Source organism: Lipophrys pholis (assembly GCF_963383615.2).
Source record: "Lipophrys pholis genome assembly, chromosome: 19".
In the NCBI taxonomy this organism is placed as follows: domain Eukaryota; kingdom Metazoa; phylum Chordata; class Actinopteri; order Blenniiformes; family Blenniidae; genus Lipophrys; species Lipophrys pholis.
Genome location: NC_137647.1, coordinates 20,916,431 through 20,933,906, shown reverse-complemented (window position 1 = coordinate 20,933,906; position 17,476 = coordinate 20,916,431). Strand labels below are relative to the sequence as shown.

At 44.1% G+C, this 17,476-nt stretch overlaps 1 protein-coding gene across 2 annotated transcripts; it reads right to left on the bottom strand.

The window, feature by feature from the left end:
* Positions 1–1,312: 1,312 nt before the first annotated feature.
* Positions 1,313–15,186, bottom strand: fbxl20 (F-box and leucine-rich repeat protein 20). 2 transcript variants are annotated; one of them, XR_013936337.1, is made up of 17 exons: positions 14,869–15,186; positions 10,493–10,554; positions 9,648–9,702; positions 9,490–9,564; positions 9,306–9,400; positions 9,126–9,194; positions 8,943–9,038; positions 8,515–8,641; positions 6,881–6,955; positions 6,209–6,339; positions 5,820–5,880; positions 5,697–5,741; positions 5,308–5,364; positions 5,009–5,221; positions 3,666–3,774; positions 2,137–2,217; positions 1,313–2,035 (listed from the first exon to the last, which is right to left on the bottom strand). XR_013936337.1 is itself a non-coding variant. In XM_080488170.1 (16 exons), exons 1-15 carry the CDS (start codon positions 14,908–14,910, stop codon positions 3,667–3,669), a joined length of 1,311 nt encoding a protein of 436 aa, XP_080344296.1. In that variant the 5' UTR covers positions 14,911–15,186; the 3' UTR covers positions 1,319–2,217; position 3,666. The 2 variants fall into 2 exon arrangements, 1 of the variants encoding a protein (XP_080344296.1); XM_080488170.1 differs by having other exon boundaries at positions 1,319–2,217.
* Between the last annotated feature and the right edge of the window lie 2,290 nt (positions 15,187–17,476).

The window sequence follows — 17,476 nt, the reverse complement described above, 5'->3', positions numbered from 1 at the left end:
GCACCACCACAACCAAACAATGCCATGAAATGTGCACACACCTCAGTAATGCAAAGAAATGCACAAAGGTCATGGTGGCTGAATATTGTAAGACAGTGGTTAACCCCAGTCTGCCGCAAACGACAGAGAATCGATTAGATGGCTGATTTTATGCTGAATTCACCCAGCAGCAAAGCTCGGAGCGCCACCATGAATGAGCTGGCTCACGGCTGCCACCTACTGCTGCAGTGTGAAACTACAACCAGTTAAAACCGCAAGGAGAGAAACATGGACAACTCTTAATAATATAGGTATATATTTATTCATACGTACATATTCATTTATATCGGTTAATAGTAAAAAACAAAAGAAAGAAAAAGAGGAAAAGATTTACAGTAATTATATAAACTACAGTCATTGTCGAAACTTTTTTTGAAATTTCTCAGGTGTCAATCATCTATGAACACGCTCCTGCCTTCGGTTGTAATCTTAAACCTTGCTCCAGTGTTTGGGACTGAACGTGTATGAAAAACAGATCGGGAGCATCAAGGGCTCCACTTTGTGTGTAAACTCGGAGGATGGTCTCGCACAAAGACACAGAGGCAATTTGATGACGTGCGAAGAGGAAATGAAGAGTTCTGCGTGTAGCCGTGAAGAGCCTGTAGTGAATTTTGTACCATGAAAGAACTGATGTTTTTTTTGGTTTTTTTTGCAAATATAAACCCTCCAAGACCAGGTTGACTTGTAATCCATTCAAACTTCTTTGCCCTGGCAGCACATGTTCCGCTGCACCGGTGACTCAGCTCGTGCCACAGAGGTTTCATGATGAGGGCAAGCAGGTGTTACATCCAGACTCACCCCTCTCTTCCTGGAATTTAAGTGTCGTGACCCCGCGACAACAAGAAAGAAAGAGTACATTACATTTCTCCTCCATTTTGACTCTTGGCTCTTCCCTAATCCTGCGTAAACCCCCGTTCAAACATAACAGATGAAACTGGATTACGCTGGATTCACCTCCGCTGGCATTATCCGGGCTGTCGGATAGAAACGGACAGAATTTGACAAATCAACGGAGGACATGTGTGGGTTATGAATGGCTCCACACCGAGGTTTCGTCACCTTGTGTCTCGGTCTGATGCATTCGAACTGGGCCGGGCAGGCGTAGGAATTAGAGGAAGGGAGAGAAAAATCTGCTAAAGTGGCACACAATGCCCAAACAGCCGTCACCCCTGATGAAAACATTAAATAATCTGACACCACACATGTCATCCTCCACTCCTCTTCCAACTCGCATAAACAAAAAATCAAAACAAAAAAAAAAACAAAAACAAAAACCCCTCACATTTAACGTTTATTACAATTGCACCGGTGCCAACACTTCCCTTGCACAAAGGCTACACTCTGGACATTTAGTAACAATGAACTCTTACTGAAAACAAACGTCAGAGAAAACAAAACAAAGAAAACAACTGAAAACTGGAAGAGGGCTCAAACTCAACATGGAGACACTGAACTCATGACTTCAAACACAAAGCAGGCAGAGTCCAAACCACTGCAAAAAAAAGAAAAGAAGAAAAAAAGAACTGCAAAGAGATCCAGAGGAAATCACGTCGAGGAGAAAGAAAGAACAAGCTTAAAAGACACGTTAATGAAATAAAAATGGGAAGAAAAGAGACGAGAGTAAAGCGGGTGCAAGTGCAGGACAGGATAATCCGTAAGAAAAAGGCTTCAATACTTCCGAGGGCGAAGGGGCTGAAGTCCATCGTAGCCCTCGGCGGCAAAAAAAAAAAAAATCATTCCATCATATCTGTCAGCAGGCCCGAATGTTGCACTCGAGATTCAGTCGTCCTTTCCTCATGCAGTGACGCCAGCGGTCCGATCCGATCTCCACCTCCCGCGGCGTCGCCGGTCCCAGACGGACGGAGGGGGTCACAGGGGGCAGGGCGTGACTCGCAGTCACTCCGTCCCCCGCAAGGCCTCATAGGAGTTAAAGGAGTTTCCTCTCCCGGCGTCCAGCGTGTCCGTTCACCGCTGCGTGTTCATCAGTTCCTCATTGCTGGAACCATCAGCGATGTAAAAAAAAAAAAAAAAAAAAAAAAAGACTAAACAAAACAAGAGCAGCGAAAGGAAATCAAACTAAACTGAAAATAGACATACTTTGATTGTTTTCAGTTGGCTTTTACTTTCCATTGTCCTGGTCTGACAGCAGGAATTTATGTAGTGATGCCTGACGGTCTTCTGTCAAAAAAAAAAAGAGTTTTGTTTTTTTTCCGTTTGAGGGATTCACGAGCCAGCATCAGGTCCTTCGACCACAGCTCCGGCACACAGATCCATCAGGGTCCGTCTCGTAAAGTCACGTTGCTGCTGTGAAGCTGGCGTCTCCTCTCAACTCCCACAATCCTCACATATTTACAATTAGATGTTTTTTTTTTTTAGAAAACTAGAGGTGTTACATGCAACATTTGGCATCTTTTCAAGTCCCCAACTTCTGGATCTTTCACTGGTGTCCATTTCTTTTCTTTTTTTTTAGAAAAATATTCAACGTTTGTCTTTTCTCTCTTCAGTAAGTTGAAGGTTCTGATTGTAACAGAGAGACAGAGAGAGGCGAGGGGGCGGTGGCTGCAAGCGCAATGTATGCGGTAAGTGAGGATTTTCTTGTGTTGTTCGTAAAAATGCCAGTCTTCAAATCTGAGATGGTTGGAGTTCTGTTTTTTTTTTTTTTTTTTGTAAAGTGTCTCGTCATTGCTTTACTGTAAGTGCAAATAGCTGCAAGTATTCTTTAAAAAGAAAAAAAAAGAAAAAACAACAACAAATAAACAAAAAGGCTTACTGCTGCGTTGTGTGTGTGTGTGTGTGTGTGTGTGTGTGTGTGTGTGTGTGTGTGTGTGTGTGTGTGTGTGTGTGTGTGTGTGTGTGTGTGTGTGTGTGTGTGTGAGACGGGGGTGTTGGCAGTTAACCAGCTACATCGCTGCCCATTTTTTCTGAAACAAAGCGCCTGAGGAACCAAGCGAACACGGGTCTTACTCGAGTGCAGTTTCTGTCTAGAGGTAGCTGTTAAATGACCTTCAACGCCGAGGGAGTCATGAGGTTAGTGGGATTACTGAGTTGGTTTAACGTTGTGTTTTTAACCCCCAAAAAAACTAAACAAATAAAATGTCATTGTAATCTGTCTCAAATGCAGAACAATTGTTTTTAATGTTCTTGTCTGAACTATTCTTCATTGGATGGAGAGTTAAATCCCTTAACAGTGGTGATCACAGAGCTTTACATAACCCTCTTTGTAATACTGATGTGTCCTTTGAACACGAGACCGGGAATGTGCTGACATTCTTATGAGAGTTAATCTGAATGTGTGTGTGAGTGCTGCACATCAGCTTATGTTGACACCTTATGTGTATATGTGAGATGGGTTGAACTGAGAAGGTTTTTGTTTTAAGGGGGGGGGGGGGGGGTTACCCAGGACCCTGTAGCATTGTTTGGCTCATTCCCTCTCTCTGCAGCTCCGAATGGGGGGGGGGGGGGTGAGCACACACACCAGCATGTAGTCTATGGGGGGTGGGGGGGGTGGGGGGGGGGGGGGGGGGGGGGGTGGAAGGGACAGTAGGTCAGGAGGTCAAGTGGCAGGTTTTCGGGGGTGTGTGTACAAGGGACACCGGGACGAAGGGGGGGAGGGGTGTTGTCTTTACATCATAGCAGGACGCAGCAGCGGCAAAACCTCTGGCGGCTGCCCCCGACGGAGGGCGGTGGAGTGACGGGGGCGAAGTACGCGTGCACTTTGATGTTAGGCAGATGGGTCTGTGGAGGAAGAGGCAGAGGAAAAAGAAAGGAAAAGGTGTTACACAGGCAAGTTTGAGCTTCAGGAGCTCCTGAAGCTTTCCCAGAAGTCACATCAATATGATTATTCGACGAGCCACTGAATGTAGGATTGCACACGTAACCCTCGTTTAACAAGCCAGTCAAGCTGTGAGTGAGGGAGTGATATTTCTGAAAAAAAACTTGAGGACAAGCACGAGATGAATTGATGAGTTCAGTCAGATCGGCAGAGAGCGCTCGCTCAGTGCCATCGAGGAGACAGCTTGTTTTTCACAGCTTAGTTTGGATTCATCACTTGTTGTGGGTGGAGCGCTGAGTCACACAGCAAAGTTTCATTTGGACAAAAAAAAACTAAAAAAAACATGAATTTGTGTCATTTGTCTGTCACTGGTGGCCAAAAGCTATTCGACTCTGCAGCCACCCTTCTGGATTCTAACCAATCCGCTGCAGCTCAAAACATCCCGAGAATTCCCCGCAGGGATTAATCCAGTATTCCTGATTCTGATATCAAATCACGTTGGTTCAGTTCCTTTGGAATGTATCGGGTGACATAGCCTCAAAAAGACCAGCAGAATTGTGTTAAATAGTTGTAAAACCGCTCCCGAACTTCAACCATACATCTACTATACATTCACATCAAACCCATATTCCATGTTCCCTTTCTTTATATGAAATTCTTCTTTTATAAAATCATCATATCGTCAGTATTTTGATATTAAGCGACGCTAAAACGATCCAAACAGGCAAAACGGAGGGGTCCAGTGTGCATGTGTTTGGCGTTTTGGCATTGGAGTTCATGTCAATTAATTTATCCATTTATTATTTACCAAACTGATCCATTAGTAAGTTCCGGGGGAGCTGATGGTCTTGGGCTTGCTCGGGGACCCACGTTGCATGTTTTTGGACTATGGGGGAAAGAACATGCAAACGCCACACAGAAAGGCCCTGGTCAGCATTTGAACCGGGGCCTTTTCGCTGTGAGAAGGCTCATCTGTTTAGTGTGAAACAGTTTTTGCAGTGGCCGTCACCTTTACATCAACAAATAGCGCAGCACAGTCCACACAAACACAGCAGCGATCTGGCAGTGCTGAAGAAGGTGAGTGTTACAGCATAAAGTCAACTAAACGTGTTTACACTGCGATTTTACACCACGACGTGGAGCGTCTGCAGTCGATTCTTTCGCTCTGAATCAGAGCTGACTCATCACGCCGCTCACCCTGAGTCTCTTGATGCCGGCGCGGGTGATCTGCTGGCAGTCGTAGAGCTCGATGCGATCCAGACTGTGGCAGCTCTTCAGGTGCTCCAGTGAGGCGTCTGTGATCAGGGGGCAGTTGTCCAGCTCGATCACCTCCAGGCGGTCGTGGGCGCAGGGTCCGCTGCCCAGGTGTCTAATCCCGTCATCGGTGATCAGCTCACAGTGAGACAAACTCTGCGGGGACACCGACGTTTATTACTCCGCCGATTGTTGAACCAGGCTGCCACGTGGTGCACGTACGTGTGAGCACACACACTCACCAGGACTTGCAAACGAGGGCAGTGGATCGACAGCTGGATGAGTGTTCCATCAGTGATCTGAACCGAAACACAAACTTGTAAGAGTTATGGAGACGGACAAAATAGAGAGAAGGTGTTTTCATAAGGGTGTGAGTATGAGCCCACCTTTATATTTAATCTGCAACTGCAATAATGGGCTACACAATTACTTTCGTTTATCTCCAAAACAATGAAAACTAATTCTAAATTTCAGATAATATGTTTTCATAAAACAGTTCACCATTCATTCTTAAAATGTTCCGATGATTCCTTCTTAAAAATCAAAGCCATGCTGGGACACATTGTGCCTGCTGCTCCCCCAAAGCGGGCTCACCCCACTCATTGAAAACAGTTTGGGATAATTCTATTACCTGCACACATTCTTCTAAATCCATCTTTTCAAGCTCGTGACAGTTCTGCAAACAGGAATTTAGATGAATGCATTATTTTTCTTCATTCATTTGACTTAATTAGGACGCAGACGCAGCACTCACTCTTGCTAATGTAGTGAAGCCCACATCTGTAAGCTGAGAGCAGCGAGCCACTTCTAATATTCTAAAGGGGGAAAGAAAGAAAAAAAACAGTAACACAACAGAAACATCACTTTTCACTTAAGGAGATCGGAGTTTCATGTGACTACAGCTAAAACATTGCAGTAACAAACAGTGTGTAGATACATTTTCACGTTTTTCCATAATTCCCATCCATCTGAACATCAGTCTGTGAAGCTCAATATGAGCCTTATACCCTAACATCCTTGAGGAAAGAAGAAAGTTAAAAACTATCACACAAAGTCATTATATCGTTTGCTTTCTCAGCTATTTTATTAGTTTGCTGTGACAAATAAAAGGGTCCGGACTGCTGGCTGGGTGTGTGTATGCACCTGAGTCGGGGGCAGTTCTGTCCCAGGGCGTGCAGGATGGCGTCTGTGATGTTGGCACAACCCGACACGCATAGCGACTGCAGGCGATGGCAACCCCGGCAAATTGTGATGAGGCCCTCATCTGTGATCTGCTGCTCGGAAACGGAGAGGGAAAAAAGTTTCGGCGTTGCTCAAACTCAAACTTTCCCTCTCTGGTGCTCTAGTCTCTCAGCACCAGAAGCACACGACGTATTGTCTCCATCTATATTTTCATGGACCACAAACATTCACAGCTGGGGAGCACCATTTCCCTCCCGTCTTATTTTATCTTCCGAGATCAGACAGAAGAACAGAGGAGAAAGAGCTGGGAGAGAGACCAGAAGTACTACAAAGAGGAAGGACAACACGAGGGGGATGCTGAGGTGTGAGAAGAGATGCAGGGATGAAGAAATTTGAATATAATGAAAGTATATTCAAGAGAATATTTCTTCCGATATCTGGACATCCACTGAGAGCTTTGAAATGAAGAGCACAGCATGGTGTATTTGGTGTGCATCAGCCTGTACTGTGGAAAGAAACAAGTTTTTTTTTCCTGTAATTTGTGGTTTTATAAGACTACTCGCGATTCACAGGATTTGTTTTGAAGTAAGTGAAACGTGACAACAGTCCATTGGCGTTATTAACTATACTTACTGAGCATGTCTGCAGGTTGAGTGTGACCAACTCTGGACAGTGAGCCCCAATATGCTTCAGAGCCTCATCTTCGAGCTGCAGAAGAAATAAAGACAGTTGTTATTTTTTAAATCATGCCAGGACAATATAAGCAATTTTCAATGTTTTTAGATAATGTTGTTTTTTTCCTTATCCAGGAGCTGTGTGGAGCTGGAACGATCCCAGCTGACGCCAATAGGTGAAAAACTGTGTACAACCCCAACAGCTTGAACACGTAATCACACGTATTCACACCTATGAGCAATTTAGATTCACTAATTACCTAAAAAGCATGTGTGAAGCAGCAGTACGCAGAAAAAAAAAAACCCCAACCATAACATGCACCAGAAGGGCCTGGAATCAAACTGGAGTATTCACATAGTTCACTACTGTAGTGATGCTGATACAATAGAATAATATGAAAGATTTACATTACACTACAAGCAGCACCTGCCATGTCTTTCTTCAAGAACATCGTGTGATGCGCATGAACGATGTGTCTTATGTGTGTTGTGGATGGAGACTGTATCATAGGTCGAGCAAATATAAAAAAAAAGTGAACTTGGTAGTTGGTACATGTGATGGGTGTAAGTGAAGTTGAAGGACTTATAGTGCTTTTCCACTTGTACCTACTCGACCCAGCTCGACTCGCCTTGCCTCACCTCGACTCAGTTTTGTTTGTTTTCCGTTATAGTATACTACATATAATTATAGTAGTGGAGTGGGGAGTGGGCGGAGTCATCAGAGCTTTTCCCCGTCATGCACAAGTAATCACCCCCGATAGAATCTGCATCTCCTGATCCGAAGCAAACCTGCATTTTGAAGAGTGGAGTTACAACTCCGCGTTGGATGTCGGTGTCAAGTTATTAGTAATTCGAAATGTGGATTGTTATGATCATACTTTATTGTCCGGTGTTTCAGTTTAACTTGCGTCCCAGTTAACCGGTGACCTACTTCTGCTTATGTTAAAATAAGACAAACAAACACTACGATACTTCAAACCTTAATAGAAATGTGGTTAAATGGCGTTTGCTAGGACAAACAGATTTTGCTCGGGTTTTTAACACCTGCTGTGACAAGGGATGCTTAAGGAAGCCAATCGCCAGTTAACAACGACACCGGTTAATCCAAAACACCAGTGGCATCCGTGGCTCGGAGACCTCGCCATACTTGTAGCGGGTGGCTCCGTTGAGCTCCTGGTGAATCCTCTGGTCGGCCACCAGACAAAGAAACGTCCGCACTACGTCGCTGCTCCACGGGGTTGATTTCTGTGTGTTTATCTCGGTTTGTGCGCGTTTTTGTTGTGATTGTGATTTAATAATGGCAGGATCTGCCGACGTCACATTGTCTCCTCGCCTCAGCTCGCTTGGAACCTCGGCTGAGGAGGTCCCAAGGAAAGTATCGGGTACAAGGTACTAACACGTAGTGGAAAAGCGTAAAAGGCGAGTCAAGGCGGGCCGAGTATGTACGAGTAGGAAAGTGCCAAGTAGTGCCACTGATGAAATCAAACATTAGATTTCAAACACATCCCATTCCGTTTTAGAATTCCGTTTTTCTACAATGATCAGCTTGTTTGTTGAAAACGGTCTTCATCAAGTGGTTTCCACAGTCAGTACCTGCGTGCAGCCTTTGAGGAAAAGTCCCTTGAGGCCGGGACAGGAGCGCACGAGGGCCTGGATGCCGTCCTTGGTGACCTGATCGCACCAGGAGATGTTCAGCTGCTCCAACAAGGGACAACCCTCGCTGGGAGAAGAAAAGAAACAAAGGTTTGAAATGGAAATTTACTGAAGATAAAAAGCAGCTTGAACCGATAGCAGAATGAAAGTGGAGAGTCTGAGGAACTCTACAAGTGACGTATCGATTAATCAGCCTTTTATTTCTGTCTATGTGTTGTGCTTTAGGTGTGGCTGATAAAGTCGGGCAAACTTGAGTCTAATTAGTGACGGGTAAAGCAGGTTCCAAGGTTTAGTGAAGCACATGTGGCAAAACACATTGGAGAGTTCTTGCTACGGAGGCGTCCATCGCAGCGTTTCCCGTCACACACCTGAGAGCTTTGAGCGACAGGTTGGTGATGGAGGTACAGGAGGCGAGGTCCAGGTGCTTCAGCTTTGGACAGAACTTGCTGAGGCTGTTACACGTGCTGCACAAGAGGAACGCCGTCAGTGTTTTGAGGAAGACGCCACACAGAGATGTGTCAACAGCACCGCGGCGTTAGCCGTGTGCGTACCTGTCGGTTATCTTGGTGCAGCCGTTCAGGCTTAGCAGCTCGATGTTCCTGCAGTTTTGCGAGAAAGTCCTACGACAAAGATTCACGTGACGTCAGTGGAGCAGCACTCGCTTGTGGCCCATCGGAGGATCTTACACAAGAGCGAGAATTTCTGTCGGGTGAGAACCTTGCCAGACTCACCTCAGGGCGCTGTCACCCACACCCAGGCACCCCCGCAGGCTAAGCTTCCTAAGGAACCCCCCACATCGCTTTGAAATGTTCTCCACCACCCGGCCCTGCAACAGAAGCCACTGACTCAGTCCGCTGTGTTTGGCGCCTCATTTTGGAGGAGGGAAATCATGAAGCGATGTTGAGATTTGCTCACCTCGATGTCCCTCTGAAAGTCAAAGAGGTCGATTCGTTGCCAGTTGCTGCCGTCCAAGGCCAGAACGTTCCAGGACTGAGGCGGGATGCGACAAAAATGCACATTTAGAACCAAGCTTATCGTAAAACCTAACAACACACACAGACACACAGACTCACCCGGGAGACCTGGGCACAGCGACAGAGCGTCACCACATCCAGAAAGGAGAAGATTCTGGAAGACAGACAGGGACGGTTTAGAGACCCTGACCCCCCCCTCGCTGCCAGAAGCTCCTTCTTTACTCTCGACCCTGCATCCGCTTCCGCTCACAGCACCGGGGTGCGAGTAAATCAGCTAATATTGTCTCCGACTGCCGGTCGGTAGACGTTTGTCCCTTTGGCGGGATAGTTGAGTTTTCTCAAACGCCTGTCAAAGTGACCGAGCTCGACATTGGCTGCAGGATCCCACAACGCAGCAGGAAGGTTGAGGGAGGGGATACCGCCTCACAAATCAGGACAATGCCACACCTGGCCAAGCAGCAGAGTCAGCAGCAGCACAGGCACCTCAGCTGGACAGGCCGAGGCTTGAGTTATGGCCTTCATTTTCTCTTTGCTCAGGGGGTCCTGATTTTCCTCTTTTTTTTCTCTCTTTTTTTTTTTTCTCTCTTGCGGTCTGAAATCAATTTAAATGTTTTATAGCCACGAGCATCTGTGTTTAATTACACTTTCGGCACTGAGGGAAAAGGGTAGGGCGGGGAATAGAGGGAAACTGGCACCGTGGTGGTCAGAATATTTGTTAAAGGGCAGGCGAGCGTCCACTTTACAATGGTGAGACGTTACAGGTTGCAGGAGGGACGAGGGTGGCGCGAGGACAACCGCCTATGTGTGTGTGGTGTGTGTGCGTGGTAGGTGGTGCTGCGCCATTCTGAGGTCACGAGGATGAATGCAGCATGCCATTATTGCAATATTGGAAAAAAAATCAAAAAAATCAATCATTGAATGAAGCATTTCTAAAAGTCACTCACCGTAACAACAACTCCTTGGGCAGCTTCTTATTGATGACAGCCTCGTCACTATTCGTGAACATCTGAAAGGATGCAAAAAGATAATGTCAGTCCTGACGGAGGACCTCATCATGGCCGGAGCCCTCTTCCTCTCCTCCATCCCCTCACCTCACTCAAGGACGGGCCTAACACATAAGCGAGGATAAATGATGGTAATCTCATCTTCAGAGATGGATTCAATGCCAGTTCTCGGGAAACGCAGGAGGGGGAAGGAATAGAAAGCAGCACGGGGAGAGGATTCTGGGTCTTCTGAGCAAAATAAGCAGAAAAAGACTTTGTACTTTCATGTTATCTTTTCTGCCTGCCTTATTCTCTCCTCAGCTCTTCTGTAGTTTATGCTGTCGAGTTTGCACCAGTGAGCACATGAGCAAGCACCGAGAGTGCAGTGGTATTAGTTACAATATATCTTTTGTGACTCTCCGACGGAGAGCTCCAGCTTGTGCGAGCAGCAAATGGATTTCCACAGAAATAATTACATGCTGCGTGAGCACAAATACGAGTCTGTAATCCGCGTGGAGGAGAAAGTCTCAGCACACAGAGGAACAATAAATGAACGTTTATCAAGATGCAGGTTCACACCCATTAACCCAGGCGCTGTAGGGCTCCCATCATCTGTGGGACGTCTTACTCTGCGCGACTGTAAAACGCAAGATGTCGAGACAATGAAGCTCGGAAGCGTCGTCAGTCGCAACAAAGCAAATAAAGCAACATCTGGCTTGATCCATTCCCCCCCAGAAGATTTAGAACGGTAAATCTAAATCAGGGGACGGATAATTGAGGAGTAGGAGATTTGGCGTGTAAATAAAAAGTGAAGGAAGGCACATATTATTCACGAGAGGCAAACATCTGTGACAACACCAGGAAATGCGGGTGCTTATTTACCCCTCTCGACAGGTGCAGATATCGCCCGTCCACGATCCCAAAATAAATCAATAGTTTATGTTGAAACAAAAGGAATAATGTATACGCCCTAAAACATTTTAATTATGTGCGTCTGTTGCTAGGCCACAGAATATCCATATTCAGGCACTTGCAAACCCTTTCAACAGCTCACAGAAAACAAACTGACACGTCTGACAGTCGAAATTAACGACGGGACCTTTCAGAGGCCAGTCAGCTCCGGGTCAAAGCCTCTCTATGTCTCTCTGACAAACATAGCGAGTCGACGTGCACACAGCTGTCTGTGCAGCGGCTGCCTGCCAGCGCAGACGTGTAAAGTTTGGAGGGAGGAAGAAGGGACAGACATTCGTTGTTTGGATTCGGGGCAAATTGACTCTGACAGCTCACCTTCCAGAGCGCTTCTTTGGGCCAAATAATCCCGGGCCATTTCCAAAGAAGCAGATGCGCGTGGTCAACGGGCATACACTGTCCCCTTTTGTAATCTAGCATAAAATGAACCCGATGCTGCATGAATGTGGGCATTATGTTTTCTCCAGTGGTCAGCAATAATCAAGAGAGGCAGTGGGTAAAAAATAAATAAAAAAAAAAAAGCTGGCCAAGCTGTGACTTGCAGCTAAACATAACTGTAAAGCAAAACAAGACCTGGTGGATTTTCTGTTAAATTAATGCATGTTTTATTGGGAGAATTAATAATTTTAAGACACATGAAGATCAGTAGGACATGGGACTGTGACCTCCATGTGTGTCATATAATAATACGGTTGGTGATTTAATTGTATCTGAATAAATATTGTTTTTGTTTTATTTGTCCCAGAGTCAACAATCTACATAAGCACAGCCCAAAACAACTTAACAGTCAAACTAACAAATTAAGAGCAAAATACTGGTACTATTGACACATTAGTTTTCATTAAGGAACACAACCTGGAGCCACTAATGTCAGTCAACATTTTTAGGCTTTTGTGGTCTTTTGTTTGGGGCTGCTACACAACAGATTACCATCTACTGGGCAGCAGGGAATCAAAACAACTTCCGCCAATTCCTTTCAAAGTAAAACCCATCAATTCGACTGCTCAACTTGTTGACATCTTCTAGGAATGTAAAGAGGATGAAGATGTTGCTTTCCAACTCCGTCCAAGACGTACATACTATCTCAATGCAGCAATATTGTATAATTCAGTAAAAAACTTTCTCCAAGGGAATTAATAAAGTATGATTATCATGTTTTGACTTGATAAATATACAATGACGACATTATTTTGAAGAAAAAAGAAAACACGAAATCATAAAACAAAAAAATATATATTGTTGACATTATCGTCCGGAAAATCAGTTCAAAATTTATATTTCCTAAGTACTGAATAGAGTTGTGCGGGGTTTATAGGCAACATTAATAATAAAAACAGTTCACAAAAAACAGACAACAGTTATTCACTGGAGAGGACTACAGCTTTCATGAAATCAATAAAACCTCACACATTAACGACTTTTTCTAGTATAACAGCATCAGACTAAATACATATGTATGCTGTTCATAGTGACATGATATTTTCAGACAATTATAATTTCTAGCTATAAAAATAGTGCCCTGTTGATCCTTCACAGGGCATATATTTATAACAAGTTAAGAATGTAAACTTGCCTTGAGTAATGCTATGGGGAAAATAGCAAAAGACAGAATAAATGCAAACAGTGCATCTGTGATGTTATGTATGTCAGGCAATAAAATGTTACAAGTTAAAATGCATTCACAATTCACCTCTATAAAGCGGATTTCAGACTTGTTTGGTCATAAAAACAATAATGCTTGTATTTATAAAGCAGTTTCAATCACAATTATGTACATTACAAACAAAAGGGCCAAATCACAAATGTAAATATGACAATAACATTCCAAGAATCAAATGAAACAGTAAATGAGTGGGCACTCTGGCCTGTCTAAATAAAATACATTTTTATGGCTTGGAGGAACGCCCAATGCTCAATTCTTGCATGTTTCAGGTGTTGCCCTGCTGCAAGACTCTTGACTGGAACCAACGTGTCCTTACTGGCCTGCTTTTGGGGCTTGGCAATGGCATAATCACTTGTACTCCAGTCATTGTTCTGTTGAATATTGTTAAAATTTTCTATAGTAGATTGTTTGTCTTTTTTCTGTATAGGCTATATGTTGCTTTTTTTTTTTAACTTTTCTGTAACAAGTAAATTTCCCCATTGTGGGACATTAAAGTATAATCCAATCTGATCTAGATTATAGGGTGTCTCAGCAGAGATACATCAAATATATACAGGTCTACTGGTATCCAGGACTAGAATTTAACACCCCTCGCTGAAAGGAAACAATTATGATGACTGGAGCTTAATGAGGTAAAACACACCACATTTTCAGCGGAAACTAGGTTGCGCTGAGTTTGTGCGTGGTTTTATTTTGAAACGCGGGCCGCAGCGCCGCTCCGTTTTCCGGCGGTGAACGCGGATGGGGCTTGACGCAGCGGCTCCGCCGCAGCTGTCGGGCCAGAAGGTAACGGCCTGAGTCTTCTGAGTCGTCAGCTGTTGCATCGTTAAAAATAAATAAAACCACACACAAATCCTCCCCTGGCCAGGGATTAAACAACAGCGAGGCGCGCGGGCTGCGAGTGCGGAAACGCACAAGTTCTTTCCCCCCAGTTAAAGATCCAGACGAGGCTGCGACACAAAGTTTATGATGAATAGCAGCAAACAACAACAGTGTGGCGTGTCCGTGTGTGTCCAGGTGCTGGTCCTGCTGTGGGTGCAGGTCCCGGTACGTGTTGCACCGAAGCAGCTCTCTACTCTTTTTTAATTATTTATTTATTTTTATTGTTTTGACGGTTTACCAGGTGCAGGTAGGAGTTCCAAACCCGAGGCCCCCCCACCACCACTGCAGCGGCCATGCATAAACACAACCACCGGGCTGGTCAGACAGCCCCGCAAAACCAGCCAAAGACACACCGGACCTCCGCGCGTGACCGCAGAAAGCCAGCAGCCATGTGTTGCAGGGGGGAAAGTCGGTCTGTGGTGATGAACGTGTGGATGTTGGGGGAGCGGAGCTCGGCGTGCTGCTCCGCCGAGCCTCATTGTCTTTGTTTTGACGAGTCGAAGGGAAAACGAGGGAGGTAGGGAGGGGGTGGGGGGGCGACAACATTTCAAGCCCCGAAAATCCCCCCCCCCCAAGTGCGGCTCGCGACGTCCACCAACACATGTCAACGGGTGTTTTTACCGGAGTGACACGGCGAGCGGCGGCTACGTGCCGTCGGAGCACAACAACAGTGTTCGACCTAATCCCAAACACCGACTGCGGAAGCGGCGTTAAGAGGCGCAGTTTTGTAATAATTACAAGCAGGCCCGCATCCCGACGGCCGGGGAAGCTCTGCTGGACGCGTGTCGGTGACTGTCAGCCAATATCCCCGAGCTTTACTCACCTCAAACCGGCTCCGCGACACACCGTTTACTTCCTTCCCCATGTCGGACTGCCACCCGGTTACCGACTCAATGGACTCGGTGGAGGCGCAGTGAAATGCAGATCCGGGCCCTCGCCACGATTACCATGCTACCGTCCTCTCCGTGCGACAGCGTTATTTTGTTTTGTTTTAGTTCGTCGTTCGGCCTGTGACACAGACGACGGGCCCTCTTGTTTCTGATAAAATATGGGTTACAGGCAGCAGCGAGCCAATAAGCCACTTCTCTTATCTGCTGGGCTCGTCCTCACCTCCTCCTCCTCCTCCTCCTCCTCCTCCCCTATAGCCACAGCTTTCCATCCATCCACACAATAGCCCGACAGTAATGGGATCTGGCAGCCTAAAAGTAAAGCGTCACAACGCCTACATCGTTTAAGAAAAGTAAAACGTAACAATACAACTTAGAATATTTCAAGTTGTGCTGGACATTAGAAAACTTACTCTGGCTACTTTTTTTTTGATTTTATTTTTTTAACAAAGGCCAAGATAAAGAGCCAAAAAAGGGGTGTCAACCTTTGAACAGCCGAATAGTTTCTTATATTACAAAAAAGATTTTATCTGTATAATAATAAACGGAAGTAGTTGTACCTTTAACACTTCATATAGCCAGTAAATGTGTCGAATAATACGAGTTTTCTCATTTTTTTATGCCCTCCTCTGTAAAATATGTACCATTAAAGGTTCAATGACAACAGATATACAAGTGGTGGGGTTTATAGATACTAAATAAGTCTTAATCTATCACATTTATTCGTTTCAAATGTACAACTTTGTTATTGCAGTAGGAAACAGCCACTTCCGCTTTGCTTTTAGTCCCGCCCCGATACGGGCAGCTCGTCCAATCAGCGTTCAGAGCGTCCGGCGTCATACGACGTAGCGGCACGGAGCGACGCACGCTTGACAACAGTTCAATGTCGTCCTTCCAGTATGCCACTGCGTCTACAGTAAATATGTCCAGGATCCGAGGGGCCACATGAACTGCGTCTGAACTTTAGTGGCAGAGGAGGAAATATATAAATATTGTGTGACAGGAATCACACTGAGAATTCAAACGAAAAATAAAGTTGAAACAGGGAGGCAGCGTTCTCTCCCTACTGCTAGTTAGTTTAGGTTTTTTAATTTAATTAAAAAAAATATTTAATTCATGAGTGCATGAAATTAGGTTTTAAGAGTTCAGATTGGCAAAGTCTTTGATTTATTTCTGTCTGGGTTCATTTAAAAGACAGCCTTAACTTTATCTATTTCGGTATTGATGTTGTGTTTTTCTTGCAATCTACATATTTATATGTTTAATGATTGTGTTTGTATCTCCTCATCTTAGCCCATGAATGATGGGAATACCTTCTGTTGATTGTTATACAATGTTCATATTGTACTGGTCTGCATAAAGTTATTAAAACCATTTTAACACATTTACTAGATTACCTGGATTTTTAAATTTATTTATTTAAATTTTATTTTAATTCTGTAAATGTGCATTGAGCAAGCCCCTTTCTACTAGAAACCTTTCAACTTTCAGGCATTCACTTTAATAACACTTTGTGGCTTTTGAAGTGAAGAGCTCTTGCTGGTGAAACTCCTGATTGGAAGGTTTTACTGAGAAAATCCAACATTAATAACTGGTATATATGGAGACAATGATCTATTTATCTGCTTTCTGTTCATTTTCAAATGTTGTAGATATCATAAACAGGCATGGCAGTGCTATGATGATGAGAAAATATTATGCATGTGCCATGTTCTGTCAGCAGTGACAGGAGTAAATATAAGACATTTCGAAATGTTTTGTAGAAAAGAAATTGTTGTTTTGAACGCTGTTGCTGAATAAAAACATCCTGTGTGATCACTGCAATACAAAAGTTTTATCTCAGTTAACAACTGAGACAAATTCACAGCAAGGTGTAAGCACAATTGGATGTCATCATTACAACAAGAGTTTCCCAGTAAAGCGGCAGGAACATAAATCTTTATATTTTATAAATATTTTATTGTACTTGTGATAACACATTTCCCCAAAACTGCATTAACAAAAAATCAAATTAATTCAAATTAAAAATCAAATTACATGAATTGAGTTACACGTGAATTAACTCCTAGTGTGGCTGTTTTGTTAAAATTCTAACACCAAAGAAAATTATATTTATGTGACAGTAAATCTACATATGTCCTGTTAATCTGTTACACAAATTTGATGTTTGTTTAACCTGAAAAAATAGCTCAACTGGAATAACTGCCTTTATGGCCCATGAACCCAAATGTGTTATAGAATCCATTCGGGGAGACAAAGTGAAATAACTCAACTTCCCATTGTAACTCAATTTAAACTTCAACCAGTGCTTTTCTCAAGTATGTGGTCTTTGTCTTGCACCATATAATATTATGAAAAATGCTGGAACGGCTTACTCAATATTTGTTCTATTACCACGAATTCACTCAAGCCCAAAAGGAGAAAAACATATTTAAATTATAGAAGAAAAGAGAATACTGTGGAAGGTGGGATCATTATAAAAGTGGAAATGCATGAAAAGAAATAACTTTTTTATATTTGTGGACAAAACCTGAAGAACTGCAC

Coding starts and splice junctions, on each gene's coding strand:
- fbxl20 (XM_080488170.1), bottom strand. CDS start 14,910: ATGGGGAAGGAAGTAAACGGTGTGTCGCGGAGCCGGTTTGAG. Junction 9,401..9,489: donor ACTTTCAGAGGGACATCGAG/GTGAGCAAATCT, acceptor CTTCTGTTGCAG/GGCCGGGTGGTGGAGAACAT. Junction 6,340..6,880: donor TCAACCTGCAGACATGCTCA/GTAAGTATAGTT, acceptor GTTTCCGAGCAG/CAGATCACAGATGAGGGCCT.